At 41.8% G+C, this 19216-nt stretch overlaps 2 protein-coding genes across 2 annotated transcripts in view; one reads left to right on the top strand and one right to left on the bottom strand.

The window, feature by feature from the left end:
• Positions 1-9436, bottom strand: part of ifrd2 (interferon-related developmental regulator 2) — a 15740-nt gene extending 6304 nt beyond the window's left edge. Inside the window, exons 1-5 of the mRNA XM_010796283.1 lie at positions 9406-9436; positions 8798-8914; positions 8485-8569; positions 8234-8358; positions 7964-8121 (exon numbers count right to left, since the gene is read on the bottom strand). Coding sequence (XP_010794585.1) covers positions 7964-8121; positions 8234-8358; positions 8485-8569; positions 8798-8912 — 483 coding nt within the window. The 5' untranslated portion in view covers positions 8913-8914; positions 9406-9436. The remainder of the gene's footprint in view (positions 1-7963; positions 8122-8233; positions 8359-8484; positions 8570-8797; positions 8915-9405) is intronic.
• Positions 9437-12445: 3009 nt separating this feature from the next.
• LOC104967299 (acylamino-acid-releasing enzyme) lies at positions 12446-17695 on the top strand (the record flags this gene model as incomplete). Its single annotated transcript, XM_010796710.1, has 12 exons — positions 12446-12521; positions 12896-12990; positions 13357-13408; positions 14945-15048; positions 15155-15287; positions 15376-15459; positions 15705-15785; positions 16086-16174; positions 16373-16566; positions 16656-16758; positions 17239-17345; positions 17536-17695. Coding segments are annotated over 12 exons (1218 nt in total), but the record flags the coding sequence as incomplete, so codon positions are not given.
• Positions 17696-19216: the final 1521 nt, after the last annotated feature.

A 19216-nucleotide genomic window follows, 5' to 3' on the forward strand; every position in this document is an offset into this window, starting at 1 on the left:
AAAAGGTGTAAATCCACGGTCAGTGTGAACAATGAGACTTCCTCTTTAAGGACCTCCGTCCGCTCTGGGGTGAGGGGCCTTGCAAGGAACGAGCGGATGTGGTTCTGAACCTGTTGGGTCCACCTGAACCCCGCAAATCGCGTAACGGCCTCTCCTCCTCTCCCTAGTCCTCCCCTGTGCCTTAAGACCTCGCGGGGGCCCTTCTATACACCCAGGTCTAAACAGTCTCTACATTTATGTAGGGAAGATGAAAATGTAAGGTTATAAATAAAGGAACTTGACTTTTTACATATTATAGTAAGGTCCAGGAGGGTTGGAATTGAGACGTCGGACCTCTCGTTAAACTCTGTCAAGGTCGTAATAACTTCACGACCCCCGGAAGTCACCAGGGACCCAGGTTTCCGTCAATGGAGGTTACCTACATTGGTTGTAAGTTACAACGTCTGGGAACGGTTGTTTAGTAGGTCCCGTCCTACGGTTGTCAATAGGTTCTCACCTGGAGGATGTTTCGTCGTTAAAAGACTTTCCTTGCAAATTTCCAAACCATTTTGAATTAATTATACTTGACTGCCATACTTTAACGAAACAAAACTGTAAATATTTTACAAGTATATAGACATATGAGTACACGGGACGGAAACCGGATTAGAGACTTCCTGTTCTGTGTTCGACCTCTAGTTACGTCGAGGACCGGTCAACCTTCTTCCTGCTTACCCGTCTTTTATATGTCACATTTCTGGCCCGTTTTTCACCCCCTTCTGACAATTAGTATCATAGAGAAACGCAGATATGATGACCGGGAATGCATCAGGATCCAAACGGAAGAACTTCGACACTTTGGTACGCGTCACTCAGACAGACACACCTGCTCCTGGCCCCCCTCAGAGGAGCAAGAAGACAACAATATAATAGGATGGATAATGCAAATAACTGGGAGCATCAAATGCATTTCTTTGTAATCTACCTGCTCCTTTATGTGGAGAAAGTTCACATCAGCTCTCTGAAACACCTTGGACAGCATTGCAATGTGGGGCAGCACATCTGCCTGAAGGTAGAGGGCAGCCACAAAGCGGTATGTGGCACAGAAGGTGTATAGACCTTTGGCCACTGGGCACTTCCTTGTGCTCGCTTCTTCCGCCAGAGCAGCCAGCACAGCTGGAAGGTTCCTCTGGAGGTTTTGAACGGCTAGGTGCTGCGATAGCCACCTTGTATCTTTCACCTCCTAACAACAAGTAGAAACACTGGTAAGTAAAATATATGTAAATAATATGACACCACAATAGTATTATGAAAATAGGTGAAAACACACCTTGACTTTCAAGTCGTTCAGACCAAGAGTGGTAGCGGCAGCACTCAGTGTGGCTGACCTATTTGCACTATTTCGGAAGAATAGGTGCAGTTCCTGCAGGTGGTTCCTGAAGTTTGCCATATACCTGACAGCATTTGAGGCATCTTTGCATGCCAGTGCTAGTCTGTGAGCAGCACACGCTACAGAAACCAGCTTTGGAAAACTGTCTGTGAGCTGCTTTGCCACTCCATTCAGACGGCCTAAGTTTAAGAATTAAATGCAGTGGTGAGGGCGTCATTTTGTTTCCTTTAATAACAGCTGACAATTAGGCTTGGGCGGTATCATTTTTTTCATACCGTCATACCTTGCTGACATCATACCGTGGTATACGGTATATGGCGGTATGACTTGGGTCGACTTGAGCGAGGTGGCGTTCGGCGGCAAATAGATGTTTCGAACGGTATATTATATGTTCGGTGTAAAATGCTGCCCGAGCCGGTAGACGCTCGCAAAGTGCCGCGACATGCGCGCAAGTGCAAAACAAGGGCTGCATACATGACACATTGTGCAAATGGCACATTTTGAGATCGGATACAGGACGCGTTTGTAGATGTCCGACGTTGTTTCCATTGTGAGCTAAGTTAACAATATATCATCATACATAAACATTTTCCGGGAGTAAATACTTGACTTATTGAATAAAGTTTGCTATATTCACTAACTAGTTTGGCAATATTATTCCGTGCATGTGTTAAAAACCTTATTTCCATTTGATTCATTGGATTACTCGCGTGAATGTTTAGCACGTTAATGCTTTCGTTTTTAAAACCGTCCGACCTCCACTACAAAACCATCAACCAGTTGCATAGGATTAAAAAATGTCAACACTCACTCACCCCGTCTTAAACATTCCCAAAGAAGTGCCTCTGTCTCTCATTGTGCTGGATGAATTCACTGGCGACGAGTAATCCCAAAATAGGCGCAGAGGCATTTTTCTTTTTTACTAGTTGTCCGAGTTCGGGGCCGGCAAATGCTTCCGCCATCTTGCTCAGCTCAGCTCTGTGCTGAGCTCTGAGAGCGGGAAAGACGGACTGCCCTCCCCTGCCCTCTGCTGGCGCGTGCTGTGCATTACAACCAATGTCGTCCCTGTCAAAACTCCGTGTCAGTGTAATAGAATGAAGCGTTTCATTCTATTACACTGACACGGAGTTTTGACAGGGACGACATTGGTTGTAATGCACAGCACGCGCCAGCAGAGGGCAGGGGAGGGCAGTCCGTCTTTCCNACTCAAAGAACATGGAGGAAGAAGTTGGAGACACTAAGCCTCATCTCAATACCCCTCCTCGACTCCTCCTTTCCCTCACTCGCTTCCCTTCCTTGCGTCTTATCTCCGCCTCCGTAAGATGCGAGCGCGAGACACGAGGAGGTGACGCGAGGACAGAGGAGTCCTCAGGTATTAATTGGGACGTCCTCGTTCACTCAAACGTCACTTTTAAACGACATCTGTTAATGATGACATGTGCACAGCTCCTGTATCCCCTCTCATCGGGCTTAACTGAATAACCCTTTAGAACCGGCCCATTTCTGGTTAAATATTTATTTAAATGAATGAATCTTTCTCTTGTTAGTCAAGGTATTCAATGTATGATGGTTGGTCCTGCTTTTGTGTTCCGTTTTGGTGTAAAATGTAGCCAACTTTTAAATAAAAATATAATTATAGTAATGTGAAAGCCTTTTAGAAATGAATTGCACATAATAATTCCCACGGAGCTGTGAGCACTTACATTTTTTGACGCTTTTCCACTCATCCTCTGTTGAAATCGACCAGCTGTGAAGGTGGGGGCGGGGCTTTTATACGCGAGTAGTGAAAACACTTCCGCGTAGTCTGCTCGCGTGTATCCTCCCTTTCGTCTCCTCCCGAGTCCCGCATCCCTCCTCCCTCACCCCTCCTCGACTCCTCCGTCCTTCAACATGGCGTGTCTTGATCAATTTCCGGGTCAAGTCCCGGAGGAGGGGAAGAGAGGAGTCGAGGAGGGGTATTGGGATGAGGCTTTTGTGTTCTTCTGCTTCTTCTTTAGTATTTATTTGCAGTTGGCAAACCAGTTTAGAGTTGCATGAGCGCCACCTATTGGACAGGAGTATAGAGTAGTGATGTTGCGTACTGCGCCGAGGCTAATTCATATTTTATTTTATTTTATTTTGAACACTATTTTATTCCCATGTATTTTGAACAATTATTATATTTTATTTATTTTATTATTATTTTATTAAATAATTATAATAAAAACATTTTTACAAAGATTCTTTACAAAGATACATCTATTTTTTATTTTGTTATGTTATGTATTTTTTTGGTTTAATTATTGAATTCTTTATTTTTGTATAAATATGTATATTTCTCCAACCCACATTCCCACCGAAAGTACAGTGTTAATTCTCGGGATTTTAACGCACACTCCCAGATCATTTTTGGTTGTGGTCTGCCTGCTCTAACCAAACAGTTGTCTGCTAGTTAGATCTTTATTTACTAAATCTTTCCGAGGTGGTGGGGTAACTTCCAAAGTTTATTTTTACTTCCATTATTTTACCCAGGCAGACCCGCACCTACATCTGTTATTGATTTTAGAAATGTTTTATTTGTATTTTTTTCTTATTTTTCTTAATACTATAATTTAAATAATATTATTGTACAGTATTATTTAATTATTTATTTATTATTATTTTGTTCATTATTATTATATTACTTTGTATGTATTTATTCCAATATTATTATTTTTTATTCATGTATTGTATTTTTTATCAAACTTTATTGTATATCTTTATTATTATGTTGTACTATGATTTTTTTATTTTATGCTTTTATAAAATGTTATTACATTTGTATTAATATATTATTTATTAAAAAAAATACAGTATACAGTATATTTGTATTGTTACCCATTTTTATTTACAAAGAATATTTATTATTTATTTATTAAAATTATTTTATTTTATTATTTTTTTACTGTCACCAATTTTTGTTTTGCATCCCCCAGAGGTGTAGGGGTGTGTCTACCTAAGACTGGCCACCAGTAAAACAAAAGGTACTCTGTACTCGTGTTGGCCGCCCTCGACCGCTCTCCCAACTCACGCCATCTTCACCACACATGCGATTTTGTTCCAGAAGTAACCATTAATTTTTCACATCTGTTCCAGAAAAATCTAATGTTATTAACAAATAAATGTAGAAATACATTAAAGATATGTGTGTTGCCATATGTATAGCCATATATTGCTAATGCCACACATCGGAGTTGTGCCCTTACAGTGCCGCAGACTGTATGTATTGCTTTACGATACTTTGCAACCAGCAGTTTTCTCTATGCTGTGGGGGATGCAGAGAACCTAAGCAAGAATACAGTCTGCAGTGCCATTCATAAGGTCGCACATGCTCTGACAGGGCCCGCAGAGTCCTTTGTTGTGTCTCCTGGCACAGACGATCAAAGAGGGATTTTAGAACATGGCAGATATTGATATGTGATTATATATTTACAGTTAATGTTGTTCCTATGACGTACACTATTGTATAATAAATGCAGCCTACTATAACATAGGGTTTCCCAGGGTGCTTGGCTGTATCGACTGTACACACATACCGATCTATGCGTCCCTGGGAGATAATGAAGGCGACTATGTGAATCGCAAATCATTCCACAGCCTCAACATTCAGGTAAATCTTGCACATTCACTAGAACACACATTGAAGTCTGGGTGATCTTTTCCCACTTTAGTTCCGATATAGTTCCGAAATGTTGCGTTCACACCAAAAAGAGCCGGAACTCAAATCTGTTCATCAGAACCTTTTTTACCCCCTTTTCCGTCCCTGCTGGAGAGCAGGTTCTTTCGTGGGAGAAAAAGGTTCCTATGTCTGATTGGCTGGGCGGAATGCAAACCACGCCCCGTAAAACTCCAAAAAGGTTTTGTGAAGCCGCCATTTTATTATCCTCACATTAGCATTATCATTAGCCCAGCGCACAAACACAGAGAGACTAACTTATAGCAACACAAAAGAAAACATGGGAGCGGTGGAGTAATGATGAAGTGTCGCGTTCTGGCGATTTACTCGGAAGGCTTCAGTAGGGGGCTCAGAGTGGCCCCTGAAAGAGCATGCTGCATTATAATGGCCTGTGTTGTGCTGCACAACATCGCCACCATGAGGAAGGAGAGGGCCCCTCCTGCAAACGCCGCGGGACGAATTTCGGGGCTGTCGAGAACAGCGAGATCTCGGCCCTTAAAAAACCTCGGACCCTTTCACATTGGCCTAAGGCCTCGATGTCTCCGCGCGGGTGACGCCCAATTTCGTCCTTTTTGCCATGAAAAGTCCCGAGGTCGGAGGCTCCGGCCTCCGCGAACTCTTTTTGCGTACACACACTTTTCCCCGTACCTCAACTAGAGAGATAGGACCTTGCGATTAGGACGAAGCCTCGTGGTATGATCCAAGGTCCCTATGTTAGTGGTACCCTCTAGATGCGGCCGATTTTTCACTTGGTCGAGCATCATGGCCTTTAGGGTCCTTAAATAGAACGGAAAAAAAAAATTTGCTTAGGAAGATAAGCCATCATATGGGGGGTCAACTCAATCGCAACCCTATTAGGTTTTGTATGGCACGGTGAGAGCGATTTGCCAGGGATGCTACGCCCAATGTTCACCTGCGAGGTTCCGGCCCACGGTCAGCATCAATCCACGCGAAGTGTATTTTCCCCACAAAACCTGACTAGCCTGGATTAGTCTTATTACTCCTTTGGGGCTCGTTAATAAAAGCCGCCTCCACTCGTCTTTTACTTAAGTACTCGGGCGATGGCCTCCTACACTTCGATGGTAGTATTTTCGGTTTTCGTCATGGGAACAACGACCGTTTGCAGGCGGTTGTTACCAACCGTCCCTAACGCTGACTTCGCATTCATTTATACATATTATATATATATAATAATATATTGTCCGTACGTTGTTCACGGTAGGAAATTTTTCAGCATAACCTACGTGCCTCAGTACATCCCGGTGTTTTTTATTTAGACGCCGAACGGTCTCAATTAAAAAGATAAATAGCCTATTTACTCATGTAAGTTTATGGGTGTTAACTAGGTTAACTCAACTGTTCCGGAAACAAGTAACTATTATAAGTAAGCGGGTCCCAGTGTTCACCTGAAATCGATTATAAAACATTAGGAAAATTAAATACCTCGTAAAAAAATAAAAAAAAAAAATCATCCGACATGTTCTAGAAGAAGATAAGCAGAAAGTCCACCAATCGGGCCGCCCGAGATTTTGCTGGGACCCTTCGGTTAATACTCTTCAGTTGTGTTTTTGTAGTAAGTTAGACCCATTGTAAAGGGAAAACTCTAGAATTTTAGTTGATACAAAGTATTGACGACTTATGATCCATCAGTTGTAAAAAAGGGTTAAGAACGTCGGTTGTCCCTTTCTTTACTCCGCTCCCTTCTGGTCCGATTTAAAAATTGTAAGACAGTAAATGAAAGGTTCAGTTTACTTTCCACGTATTCCACTGGAAATAGAAATCCTATGGATCTCCTTAGGGAAAAAAGAAATGTTCTTTTTTCAATTTGGGGTTTTAATACAAAAAAGAGAAAAAGGAAGTCGCCTTATTGACTCTTTTATTTTTGAGAGGTTTATTAGTGGGTTTTCGGAGAAGAGGAGACACACGCAATTAAAAACAATCACTACGTTTATTGTTGACCGCTATCGTAGAGACTGTCTGGACGGTCATCCCATCAGGTCCCACTACCCCAGATGGTATTCTAGACCAGATGGTGTNTGCGCGCAAGTGCAAAACAAGGGCTGCATACATGACACATTGTGCAAATGGCACATTTTGAGATCGGATACAGGACGCGTTTGTAGATGTCCGACGTTGTTTCCATAGTGAGCTAAGTTAACAATATATCATCATACATAAACATTTTCCGGGAGTAAATACTTGACTTATTGAATAAAGTTTGCTATATTCACTAACTAGTTTGGCAATATTATTCCGTGCATGTGTTAAAAACCTTATTTCCATTTGATTCATTGGATTACTCGCGTGAATGTTTAGCACGTAAATGCTTTCGTTTTTAAAACCGTCCGACCTCGACTACAAAACCATCAACCAGTTGCATAGGATTAAAAAATGTCAACACTCACTCACCCCGTCTTAAACATTCCCAAAGAAGTGCCTCTGTCTCTCGTTGTGCTGGATGAAGTCACTGACGACGAGTAAACCCAAAATAGTCCCAAACAGGCGCAGAGGCATTTTTCTTTTTTACTAGTTGTCCGAGTTCGGGGCCGGCAAATGCTGCCGCCATCTTGCTCAGCTCAGCTCTGTGCTGAGCTCTGAGAGTGGGAAAGACGGACTGCCCTCCCCTGCCCTCTGCTGGCGCGTGCTGTGCATTACAACCAATGTCGTCCCTGTCAAAACTCTGTGTCAGTGTAATAGAATGAAACGCATTGGCGCACAGTCTGTGACGTCACGGTATTGAAAATCATACCGACGGGATTTCGAAATACCCTGGTATACCGTAATACCGTCCAAGCCTAGTTTGGGCCAGTTTCATTCCTTTTTTCTCTTTTTGGAGTTGCTTTAAATAACAGATGACTCCATATCTTAAGTTTTGCACAACAGCAGAGAAGGTTACTCACACTCTGGCGGGCCACTAAGCTGGCAGTGCTGTCAATCAGAATTGCAGTGAGGATGGGGCGGAGCACTTTGAACCCCTCTTCTGCCTCGTCTCCACCCCCCAACTGGATACAGAGCAGGGTGAAGAGCGTGGCCGCCGCTGCCTGCTCCTCCACGCCGCCTGGAGGGAGTAGAAAAAGTTGTATTTGTTTAACTGCAGCTATTTTTCTGTTCCTCCTAGAAACAAAAAGGATGACATTTTTGCACTAGCAGGTGTTTTTTCCCCATCTTACCCTTTTTAAGGCTTCTTTCCAGGCAGTCGCTGATGGTGAGGCGTCTCTCTGTGAGGAAGTCGTACAGCACTTTGGAGGAAAAAGCCTGACGCAGCGACTCCAGACCCGCTAGACGTGTCTTAGAGCTGGGACATGGAGCGAGAGGAGAGACCAGGGTTTGTGTTGGAAACAAAATTGACAACAGCCTGGTGTTGCATGTCTTCCTGACTTTTCCCCTTTTTCATTATTTTAAAAAATGAATAAAAGCTCACCTCTTATCCATCAAGTTGTCTATACACTGCTTGAGTTTGTCTTCCGTTTCCTCCTGGGCAGTCAGCTCATCCACCTGCTCCGCTCCTGTGTCAACACACGCAGGATTTGGTCAAAAGTATGCTACTTTAAGACTTCAGTTTGGTGGGAATCACCGCCAATAAAGGGGCTAGCGTGGAATCAGAGGAATTTAAGATACTCTATAAAATGCTAGCTATATCAATTTGATTTTGTGAATGTAAGCAGTTCCTTTTATCCATAATAAATATGATTGTACAAAGCTTAGGTATGTATTATCAGCATTTCTGTACAAACCTGTGCCCTCTTCCAGCACAGCGGTGCTTTCACTGGCACTGCTGCAGTGGCTGAGAATATCAGACGTCAGCTCATCGTCGCTGGCTCCAGACTCCCCCTTCACCCCATTTTTCATACCTGGAGGAAAAAAAGGATGAATAGGGAAATAGTGAGACGAGGGAATAATGAAAGACAGCAGTGATATGGTTATATTTTCACAAGGGATGAGTTATATTAATACAAATGTACAAGTCACACTTTGGAGTCTCGGTTACATATTAGCTCTGCTTTTAGAGGGTTTGTCAAAAGAGCAAATCTGGATAAATAAAGCCAGAATTACAATACAACATAAAAACAAGGGTACTGCTTTCAGACTGGGTGAAAGGAGATTTAAAATGACCTCATCTGAACAATGACAAAAAAGTGCAGAAAAGCTAGTAGAAAAAAAGGAAATAATGAGCAACGTCAGGTCAAAAATATATATTTAGAAATTCCAAAGAAGAAGCCACAATGTTGTTTTGCAACAACAGGTTTTCCCTTCCTTAAATGTCAAAATGTTGTAGTTCTTTTGTTATTTTCCTCCTATTGCAAATAGTAAAGACGCCATTAACTGGAGTGTCATTATGTACAAGCGGGCGGTGGTGGCGAAGCCCATAGTGACTTGGCTTGGCAACTGGAAGGTCACCAGTTCAAGTCCCGGAAAGACCAGTTGTAATAGTTGTGATCTTTATACAAACTACAGCTGGTTATCTGTAGAAGTGAAAGACCAAACACTAACTGGACACATCCAGAATTAACCAGAATTTGGCTGGAGGCCATTTCCCAGCAGTGACTCATAGCAGGTTCAGAGAAGCTGACTGTACGCTGCCTCTGCTCAGCTGTCTTTCTCGGTCAGTAACTGTACACCAGGAGAGTTCCTCTTTTATGCAGACAAACTCTGACGCACTCAGACCCTTCTGCACACTCACACACATCGGGAAGAATGGCAAAAGTGTGTCCAAGGAAACACTGAGAACTTAAGTCTTCTTTCATGAAGCATTTAACCGAGACACTGAATCCAAACTGATTTTCACAACTGTAAACTGAACTCTTCCGATTTACATAAATAACCAGCATGTCATATTGAAACTGTAATATGACTTATTTGCCTGGTAACTATATGCAGTGTGACTTTCAAATACAAATGTCAGCACTGTTACTTCATTCAACATCTCCTTTTAGATCTGGTCTCCGACATGCCACTGTCATGTTTTATGATCAAACTCGCACAGGAGCTGATACTCTTCACGTTAATTATCATGACATGGCTTCAGGAAATTGCAGATAACAGAAACATTTTATGTTTTTATTAGTAACGGGAGGTAATTTGTGTTTAATGTTTTGACAGCCTGTGTGTATTAGGAAGAGTGCGTCAGTTTGTTTCACTGAACACAACAGGAGGGTAAGAGCAAAGCTTAACCCTGAGGATCCTGCTGGATCAGGACTTTCTACTGTTGGAGGGATTACTGGAGCCCAAAGTGGTCATTTATGCAGTGTGTACCATCCAGAATGGTCAGACTGTGTGTGTGTGTGTGTGTGTGTGTATGTGTGTGTGCATGTACAGGTCAACCAGGGCAGTTGAGGTAAAACAGGGGTCACTTTACTGACATAGAAAATGGACGTTGTGAGTTACTTTCTTGCTAGCATTAATATTATTATTTGAGGACTAATGGCAACAGTGTCAAGTTCTGCTTTAGGTACAACTTAGTGTCTATCACAAATATACAGTTACCAAGCCAAATCTTTTCTGATAGCATTCTGCTGTTTCCACCCACGCTCAGGTAGTTAGAAGATTCTAGAGAGGAAATCAAAAGCAGCTAAATTGGTAACTGGATGCCTGATTATTTTTGAGCTTAGAATGTGTAAAATGAGCAGAGCCAATTGTTCTTGTTTGTGTCCGACTTGCAATTCTGCTTTTTCTCTACACAGCAAAAACAAAGCAATTAGGATGGAAGGTATCTTCAGCCGAGCCAAAGCTGCTGAGTTTCTGCTGCGGCCCAGAAATGTAGCACCTCATACCCGACTTTCATTTAAAGGCCCTTCTGTATGTGATATTGCGGAAAAAATAGTGACAGTAGAAGAAAATATGTTACAACTGCAGCTGCTTGTGAAATACACTACAGTTGGGCTCACTGGATAAAAGCTGGATCATTTACTGTACTGTACAGTAAAGTCAAAAGAGTTGCATGGTGTGTTCCTATTAATAACTACCTTTGCACTCACATTAGGCATGTCACGATAATTAATTTTGTGGGACGAAACATTTTCCCGGAAATTATTACGATAAACGATAATATTGTCGGCACCGTTGTAAGGCCATTTTAGACCACTGACATAATGATAATAATAATTCAAGTACATCCTTTCAAACAGAACTTTTTATTGAACATTCAACATTGCAAATTAAAATGTGAAATAATATTTAAATAAATAAAATTATAAAAAAATAATAATAATAAAGTAACAATATATATATCACTGTTTCCCTCCGCCCCCACCAACGGTGCCCAGCACTTTTTCTAAGTGTGTGGTCACGTTCTGGTAACTTTGCTCAGCACTACTGCTTGTTAGAACTTTTATTTGCCGTACTCGCCACTAACTGTTATTGCTCCGGCGTAAGCGTGAAGTATTGGTTCTAGGTTCTTGCAGGGCAGCCGAGAGGGGCCAGCTAAGAACCAGTTTTCGGTGCTTAGAGCCGGCTCCAATGCGGTGGAAATAGGAAGAACCAGGCTGTAGCCAGGAACTGGCTCTGGAACCGGTTCGGTGGAAAAGGGGCAATACAGGCTCATTCAAGTCCATAGGTTCGCCTCATTGATTTGGCTTAAATCCAAATGTATTGCCCCTTTTCCACCGAACCGGTTCCAGAGCCAGTTCCTGGCTACNTTAATATCTCTAAAAGTAAGAATCTGATTTAAAAGTTGTTTTACACGAATAATGTCAGAAAGATGTGTAACATTTTAAAGTTGGAATGAGGTGTCTGAGTGAAAGTGTGAATGAACAGTTAGTAGTTGAATTGCATGAAGATTTGTTGAAGTCTGAAGATTTTCTCCATTGACTTCAATGTTAAAAATGTGATGTATTATGGGATGTATCTCTGGAATTATGAAAGTTATGAATGAGAAAAGTAATAGCCATCGATTCCCGACCAAGCTGAACGTTTTGATGTTTGAACGGAGTTTCTGCGATGTTCAATGCGGGAGGAAAAGAGGGCCAACTTAAGTCGGCGGAATAATAATAAACTTTTCGTGCGTAGAATAACAGTTAGTGGGAATGCTGTTAACAGCATTCCCACTAAAATATGTATAAAATATGTATAGCCTATATATACACAATCAACAGACACATTTATACATATGCACCCATTAAGACATAAATAAAAGCACAACAATCAATATATACAAAATAACAGTCACTTCAATATCTTTGGGAAGTGTGTGTGTGTGTGTGTGTGTGTGTGTGTGTGTGTGTGTGTGTGTGTGTGTGTGTGTGTGTGTGTGTGTGTGTGTGTTTACAAGTGAATTTATCTAGCACATTTCATATGACAGACATTGACTTTTGTCCAATATTAAAAAGCACAAATTAAAACAATAGGCAAAGATCATACATGAAAATACACTTTGACTGTTGACTGTTAACCCTCCACAGTTGGACCTGAGGAGCAGGAAGACATCCACACTGCTGGAGGTTGTCAACAGACCACTGACTGGTAGGTTACTATATACTAGTGCTGTACTCTGGATGAGTCAGGTGGACAATATCATATTCCTATAATCGTCCCTTGTTTAATATGGCACTTCCTTCAACACAGCTATTAATGCAATTTTCGAAATGGTCACTTTCTCTTCATGTCACTCCTGATAATGGCTTGAAAATACCTGACTTGTAACTATTTTAGTTTGTTTTATTAAGCTAGAATGAAGTTAATTGGGCAGGTGCATCAACAAATGTAAGGAGCCTTTAACAAAGCAGGGTACAAAAGCTGATCTAGGGAGAGTGAGATTGCTTGGTGAAGGACCAGCATTAAAAGTGATATCAAAATTAAAGTTAACGAATAATTCTCTCCATGTGTCTCTGTTTCAGGTGAGTTTGCAGGTGTGTATGAGGCTCTGCCCCCCTGCTGCTGGTCTGCCGACAGTCAGAGAGTGGTGTTCAGCAGCGCCCGCAGGAACTGGAAGGTAACAACATGTTTACATGCTTTATTATTAATCATGTGTGTATTCGATCTGCTTGTTGTGACCATTGAGCTTCAGAGGTTTACATTTGTTACTGTTCGGCAGTGCCAGGCTAGACGTTACCCTTTGTTTCCAGTCATTATGCTAAGCTAAGCTACCCTGAACTAATCCTCCTCCTGACTCTTGCTACTTAATCAATACACAGACATTTATGGTATTGATCTCTGCCAGAATGCAGCTTAGTGCATTTCAAAAACATCTGGCAGACATGCAGAAAAAACTATTTTTATTGTATTATTATTTTGTGGTCATCATGACATCCTATATTCAGTTTCCATGCCTCATTTGTTACTTTCTTCTCTTTCTCAGGATCTCTATATGGTGGACAGACAATCAAATAAAGTTACCTCCCTCTCTGATAGTAAGAGTCCCTCCTCTCCTCCTCCTCTCTCTCATCTGTCCTCATCTTCATCAGTTTTTTTCCCTCCACAAACTCCTCCTCCTCCTCCTTCTCCTTTCTCTCCTCCTCCTGTGTCTCCTCTGCTTCCGCCTCCTCCTCCCTCCCCCTGTTGGTTTCCTCCATCTCATGCTTCTCTCCCTCATCCTACCTTTCCTCCCCCTCCTCCTGCTGCTCCTCTCTCTCCATTGTCAACTCATCTTCATCTCACTCTCTTCTACCCTCATCCTTCACCTCCCTCTTCTCCCTTTCCTCCACTTCCACTTCCTCCATCTTATTTTGACTATCACCTTCCTCCTCCTCCTCCTCCTGATCTTCCTCTTCCTCCCTATCCTCCTTCTTTCCTTCCTCCTCCACCTTCTCATCTTCATCATCAGGAGCACAATGGAGAACAGGAAGGTACGATAAGACCAACAAATTAAATGTTGCCATCAAAACATCCCATCGGGGACTTTCAAAAGTCAAAGTCAAAAGGAACACCTCAGGAGCAACACTGAGCGTCAAGAAGCATTAACAATGAAATACTTTATTGCTGGAGCTAAACGATTATATAGACTATTGAGCTATTGAGAATAAATGTTTTTTTTAATGTGATTTGGATAAACAAGTGCTAGACATATCATCAACACTCATACAATTTAATAAGGGTATATCATTTCAAAATTCTCTTTATAAACTTTTAACAGACCTTTATCTTTGTGTTGGTTCCTGTGTCATCACCATGTTCTGGCTTTCAGTGGATCAAGTACACTTACTCCAGTATTGTACTTAACTACTTTTTGACATATTTGTACATTACTTTGGTATTTCAATTTAACTCTACCTTATACTTCCACAACTATTCAGAGTCAAATAGCGTACCTTTGACTCCACTAAATGTATTTTAATACTAATTTGAGGTACTTTGCATATGTCCCCATGTTGCTAGGTAACATTACCATGTTGCTGCTTGCTAGGTAACGTCACCATGTTGCTAGGCAATGCTACCATGTTGGTGCTTGCTAGGTAACTTCACCATGTTGCCAGTTAATGGATGACGTCACCATGCTGTTAAGGTTACGTTACCATGTTGACGGTTGCTGGGTGGTGTTGTCATGTTGCTGGTTGCTAGGTAACGTCACAATGGCGCTGTTATAGTGTACTACTAATCCACACAGTATTTCAAGTATCTAAATTTGGTCCACATTGACAAACTACAATACTAAAATGCTCTTACATGTATATACATAGGATAATATAATAACCATAATAATGTAATACTGTGAAAACATCCATTCAGCGTCACAAGTAGGCCTACTCTTACTTTTGAGACTTTAAGTAAATTTAGCTGATACAAATAATGTTCGTTATATTATTCTGAAATGGCTCATTGAACAGAATGAGTACAGAATTTTGAATCAGGACTTTTACTTGTAATGGAGTATTTTAAGACCATATAATTTGTACACCACTCCTCTGCCTCCTTTACTCCTCTCTGTGTCTCCCTCCTCTCCCCTGCAGGTCTTCCTGATCTTTCCAAAGTGTTCGGCAGTTGGAAGCTGCTGACAGTACAGAAGGACCTGATGGTTGTCTGCTGCTCCAGCCCCAACACACCCCCCACTCTGGTGAGACAACACACACAAACACAATCATTAAGATTTCTCAAATACATTTTTATTTCTTTGATTTCTTTGTTTCATCAACCTTATTTGTGTGTGTGTGTGTGTGTAGAGGGTGGGTTTCCTCCCCTCAGCAGGTGAGGCTGTGACCTGGCAAACCCTGCAGCAGCCCGTCATGACCTTTGACCTCCACTGGACTGTACTAGATGTTACACCTCCACCAGAGGAGGACAACACACACTACTGTGAGACACACACAATGATACATGAAAATGATGACGATCAATCGCTCTTTCAATATACAAGTTTCTCTCTTTATTTGTCTTTCATCAGCTGGTTTAGACTTTGGGGCTATTTTGGTTAAACCCACTCGTCGCCTACATGAAACCAAGATACCTCTGGTCGTCTTCATCCACGGTCTGTTGACTTTTTATTTGACAAAAGTGTTGTGCGCACATTTTTTGATTGCAGATAAAGACAGGAAATAGAAAGGTTGTAGGGAAATGCAATGCAGTAGGGGACTTAGGGCATTTGTGCCGATGCGATTATTTGGTTGCCTGGTCTGTGTTTACTTGTCTGTGTGATTGCTGTATTTCTGTTTCCGTAAAAACATATTGCCTAAGTTTTATTATGTTTTCTTTAATGTTTGTGTGCTCCGCCAGGTGGCCCCCACTCACAGTTCCCAGCTGAGTGGAACAGCACCACAGCTGGACTGGCTCAACTCGGCTTCGCTGTGCTCATGGGTGAGACACACACACACACACACACACACACACACACACACACACACACACACACACACACACACACACACACACACACACATACACGCACCACTCTCAGTAAGACATTAAATAACCAGTATTTTGTCCCAAAAGTTTTGGGGATTCAGTCTAATTTAAACCTAAACCATTTTGCTTTTTGTGTTGAAAACAGTAAAATTCAAACATAAATCCTCCTAAATTAACATTAACAGAGGCTTTTTTTTTCCTTTTTGATTTTTCTCTTTTTTCTTCTGTTCCTCTTTGTGTCTCTCTATCCAGTGAACTACCGGGGATCCACAGGGTTCGGACAGGATAGCATTTTGTCCCTGATCGGTAATATCGGAACGCAGGATGTAAAGGATGTGCAGGTACTAGCTGACCATAAGTCATGGGCAGATTAAAGTTTAAAAAACAAAAAGGAAAATATTATTAATATTCAAATATTGAGGACTTGATTTGAGATAAATATGGAAAAAATACTAATTGCACACAGGTAACAATCAATTAATTTGAACCCACAGCCCAGTGTCACCCTCAAAGTGAAAATAATTTGTGTGTTCACCCAGAGGGCCGTGCTCACAGCGCTGCAGAGTGACATCACCCTCGACCCCAAAAGACTGGCTGTGATTGGTGGATCTCACGGAGGTTTCCTCTCTTGTCATCTGGTGGGTCAGTACCCAGAGTTCTACAGGGCGTGTGCGGCCAGGAACCCTGTCATTAATGCTGCCACCTTATTGGGCACCAGTGACATAGTGGACTGGTGAGACAAACATGTTCACAAACACTCGTCAGCACGTGAGCTTTAACTGCATCACATCCCATGTTCCTAACCTGGCTCTGTGTCTCCAGGCGTTACAGCAGTGTGGGGCTTCAGTACTCGTATGACCAGATCCCCACTGCTGAAGCCCTGGCTGCCATGTTGGAGAAGTCCCCCATCACACATGCTGCTCAGGTCAGACACACACACTCCTGAAATGCATTTTGTACATCATAATGTACGCATATAAAATACAACTTTTTGTAAGTTATTTTTGTTTTGCCATTTATAAAGTTGCCTTGATAACAAGACTATGACCTACAGCTTCCAAAATGCTCATTACTCCTTAAACCTCGGGAGAGGATATCATAGAAAAGTGTTGCATTCTTCCAAATATGGCAAGCAGTGATGACTCCACTGGTTGCAAAAAGGACTTTGCTTGTATAGAAGTTTATGAAACAATTACCTTCTTCTCACTTGATTTATATCTCAGTTACTAATGGATTACTCTGTAAACATTTATTCCGTTGTGTTTATGGTTTGAATCACTACTCTAAACTATTTTTCAATACACAATTTAAAATGTCTCCATGCCATGGACTGCAGCTTGTCAAGAGACAACATACTTTATAAAGGGTTTCATTTCAGTGTGTTTATCTGTGTGTTTGTTTTTAGATTAAGGCTCCAGTGTTGTTGATGCTGGGGGGGAAAGACAGAAGAGTGTCCCCTCATCAGGGGCTGGAGCTCTACAAAGTGCTGAAGAGCAGAGCTTCACCCGTCAGGTACAGTGAAGCAAACATTAAATACACAAATAAAGACATCCACACAATCTGATCCAACACAAAAGCCTACAAGTGGTTTAACTTCAGCTTAAACACACCTTTAGTTAAACCCTCACCCTCATGAAGACTCCTTTTTGTTATTATTAAGACAAAACAATGGGCAATGCTTAAAATCTGTTTGTCCATGCAGATTGTTGTGGTTTCCAGAAGACGGACACTCTCTGTCCAGAGTGGATACACAGGCCGACTGCTTCCTCAACACAGTGCTGTGGCTGCACCAGCATCTCTGAACACACACCCAATGTGCACATGGACACACACACACACACACACACACACACACACACACACACACACACACACACACACACACACACACACACACACACACACACACACACACACACACACACACACACACACACACACTGGATATTGTTTTTAGGTGCATTAAGATGAATAACATGCAGATTGTGAGTCCACCAGCAGGATATAACCTATTGTACAACACATTTTTCACCCAAAATACATTTTTGTCATTAACTACACACAAAAGTGTTAATAATGTGTATGTCGTTTATTTAGCTTGTGTGTTAAATTGTGCCTGAACAGGACAGGAGTGTGTACTGTGAAGACTGGGGCGAGGCTTTAAACAATAAGAGCGTTCCGGTAATTTTCGTGCTGAATCTGCAAAATGGCTCCGTCAGCGAGCTACAGGGCGTCCCCCCTGATGTCTCCCCTGGACAGGTGATGGTCATTGTGAATCAACTGTCCCTGTGTACCCTTGTGTCACAGTATGAAGGCTAGTGCAGATTGATTGACATCTTTAATAATAATAATGTGTGTGTGTGTGTGTGTGTGTGTGTGTGTGTTTGTTGTGTGTGTGTGTGTGTGTGTGTGTGTGTGTGTGTGTGTGTGTGTGTGTGTGTGTGTGTGTACCTTTTTGACTGTTCAAAGACTATGTACCTTTGTTTGTGTGTGTGTGTGCGTGTGTGTACCCTTTGTTTGTCTGTGTGTGTGTGTGTGTGTGTGTGTGTGTGTGTGTGTGTGTGTGTGTGTGTGTGTGCACCTTTTGGGCTGTTTTCAAAGTGTGTGTGTGTGTACCTTTGTTGCTGTTCTCATGGTGTGTTCGGTGGAGATCGTTGATGGATTCCACCGAATGAAGCTCGATCTCGGTGAGATCTCTTTCGCTGACCCTGTAGAACTGAGGGGTGGTCTGGGAGGACGGGGGCCTCGACATCTCGCCTCTTCAGGGATGGACAGATGGCGCTTCACTCGTTACAACTTCTTTCCACCGAATGTCTGCTTTGTAAGCTATGTAATATTCTTAAAGGCGTGCTTTGTAGCTCCCCACAGTATTGTCTTTCAAAGCCATAAGAGACAACTTCTTAAAAAAAGAAAAAAAGCATCCAATAAGATGGTGTGTGAGGGAAGCTCTGAAGACACTGCCTCGGATACTGCAGGTGCCCTATGGTCTACTCTTGACTGACCAAAAAATGGAATGGATTGAATGTTTGGATCTGGTTTAATTTAATATAAATATAAAATATTATGTCGGTAAATAATATAAATGAGGATATGACGGGTTGGTTCTAAAAGTTGAAGAGAAAGGAGGGAAAAAAGTCAATATATTCTAAGGATACAATGAAAAGAGAATTATGAAAAGTTATTTATCAGAGTTATTTATAGAGCTGATTGTCAAAACCATAAACGCACAAAATTGCTGGAATTTGAATCCAGGACCAAAGGACATGACAGAGTCTAATCTAATGAGTAATGACTTACTCAATGAATGAATGATTAACTAACTCATTACCTGAGTACTACAGACACTGTGTAGCAAACCATAAAACAACTGTTCTTCAGTCCCC

This window comes from Notothenia coriiceps, unplaced genomic scaffold (assembly GCF_000735185.1).
Source record: "Notothenia coriiceps isolate Sejong01 unplaced genomic scaffold, NC01 NC01_scaffold00037250, whole genome shotgun sequence".
In the NCBI taxonomy this organism is placed as follows: domain Eukaryota; kingdom Metazoa; phylum Chordata; class Actinopteri; order Perciformes; family Nototheniidae; genus Notothenia; species Notothenia coriiceps.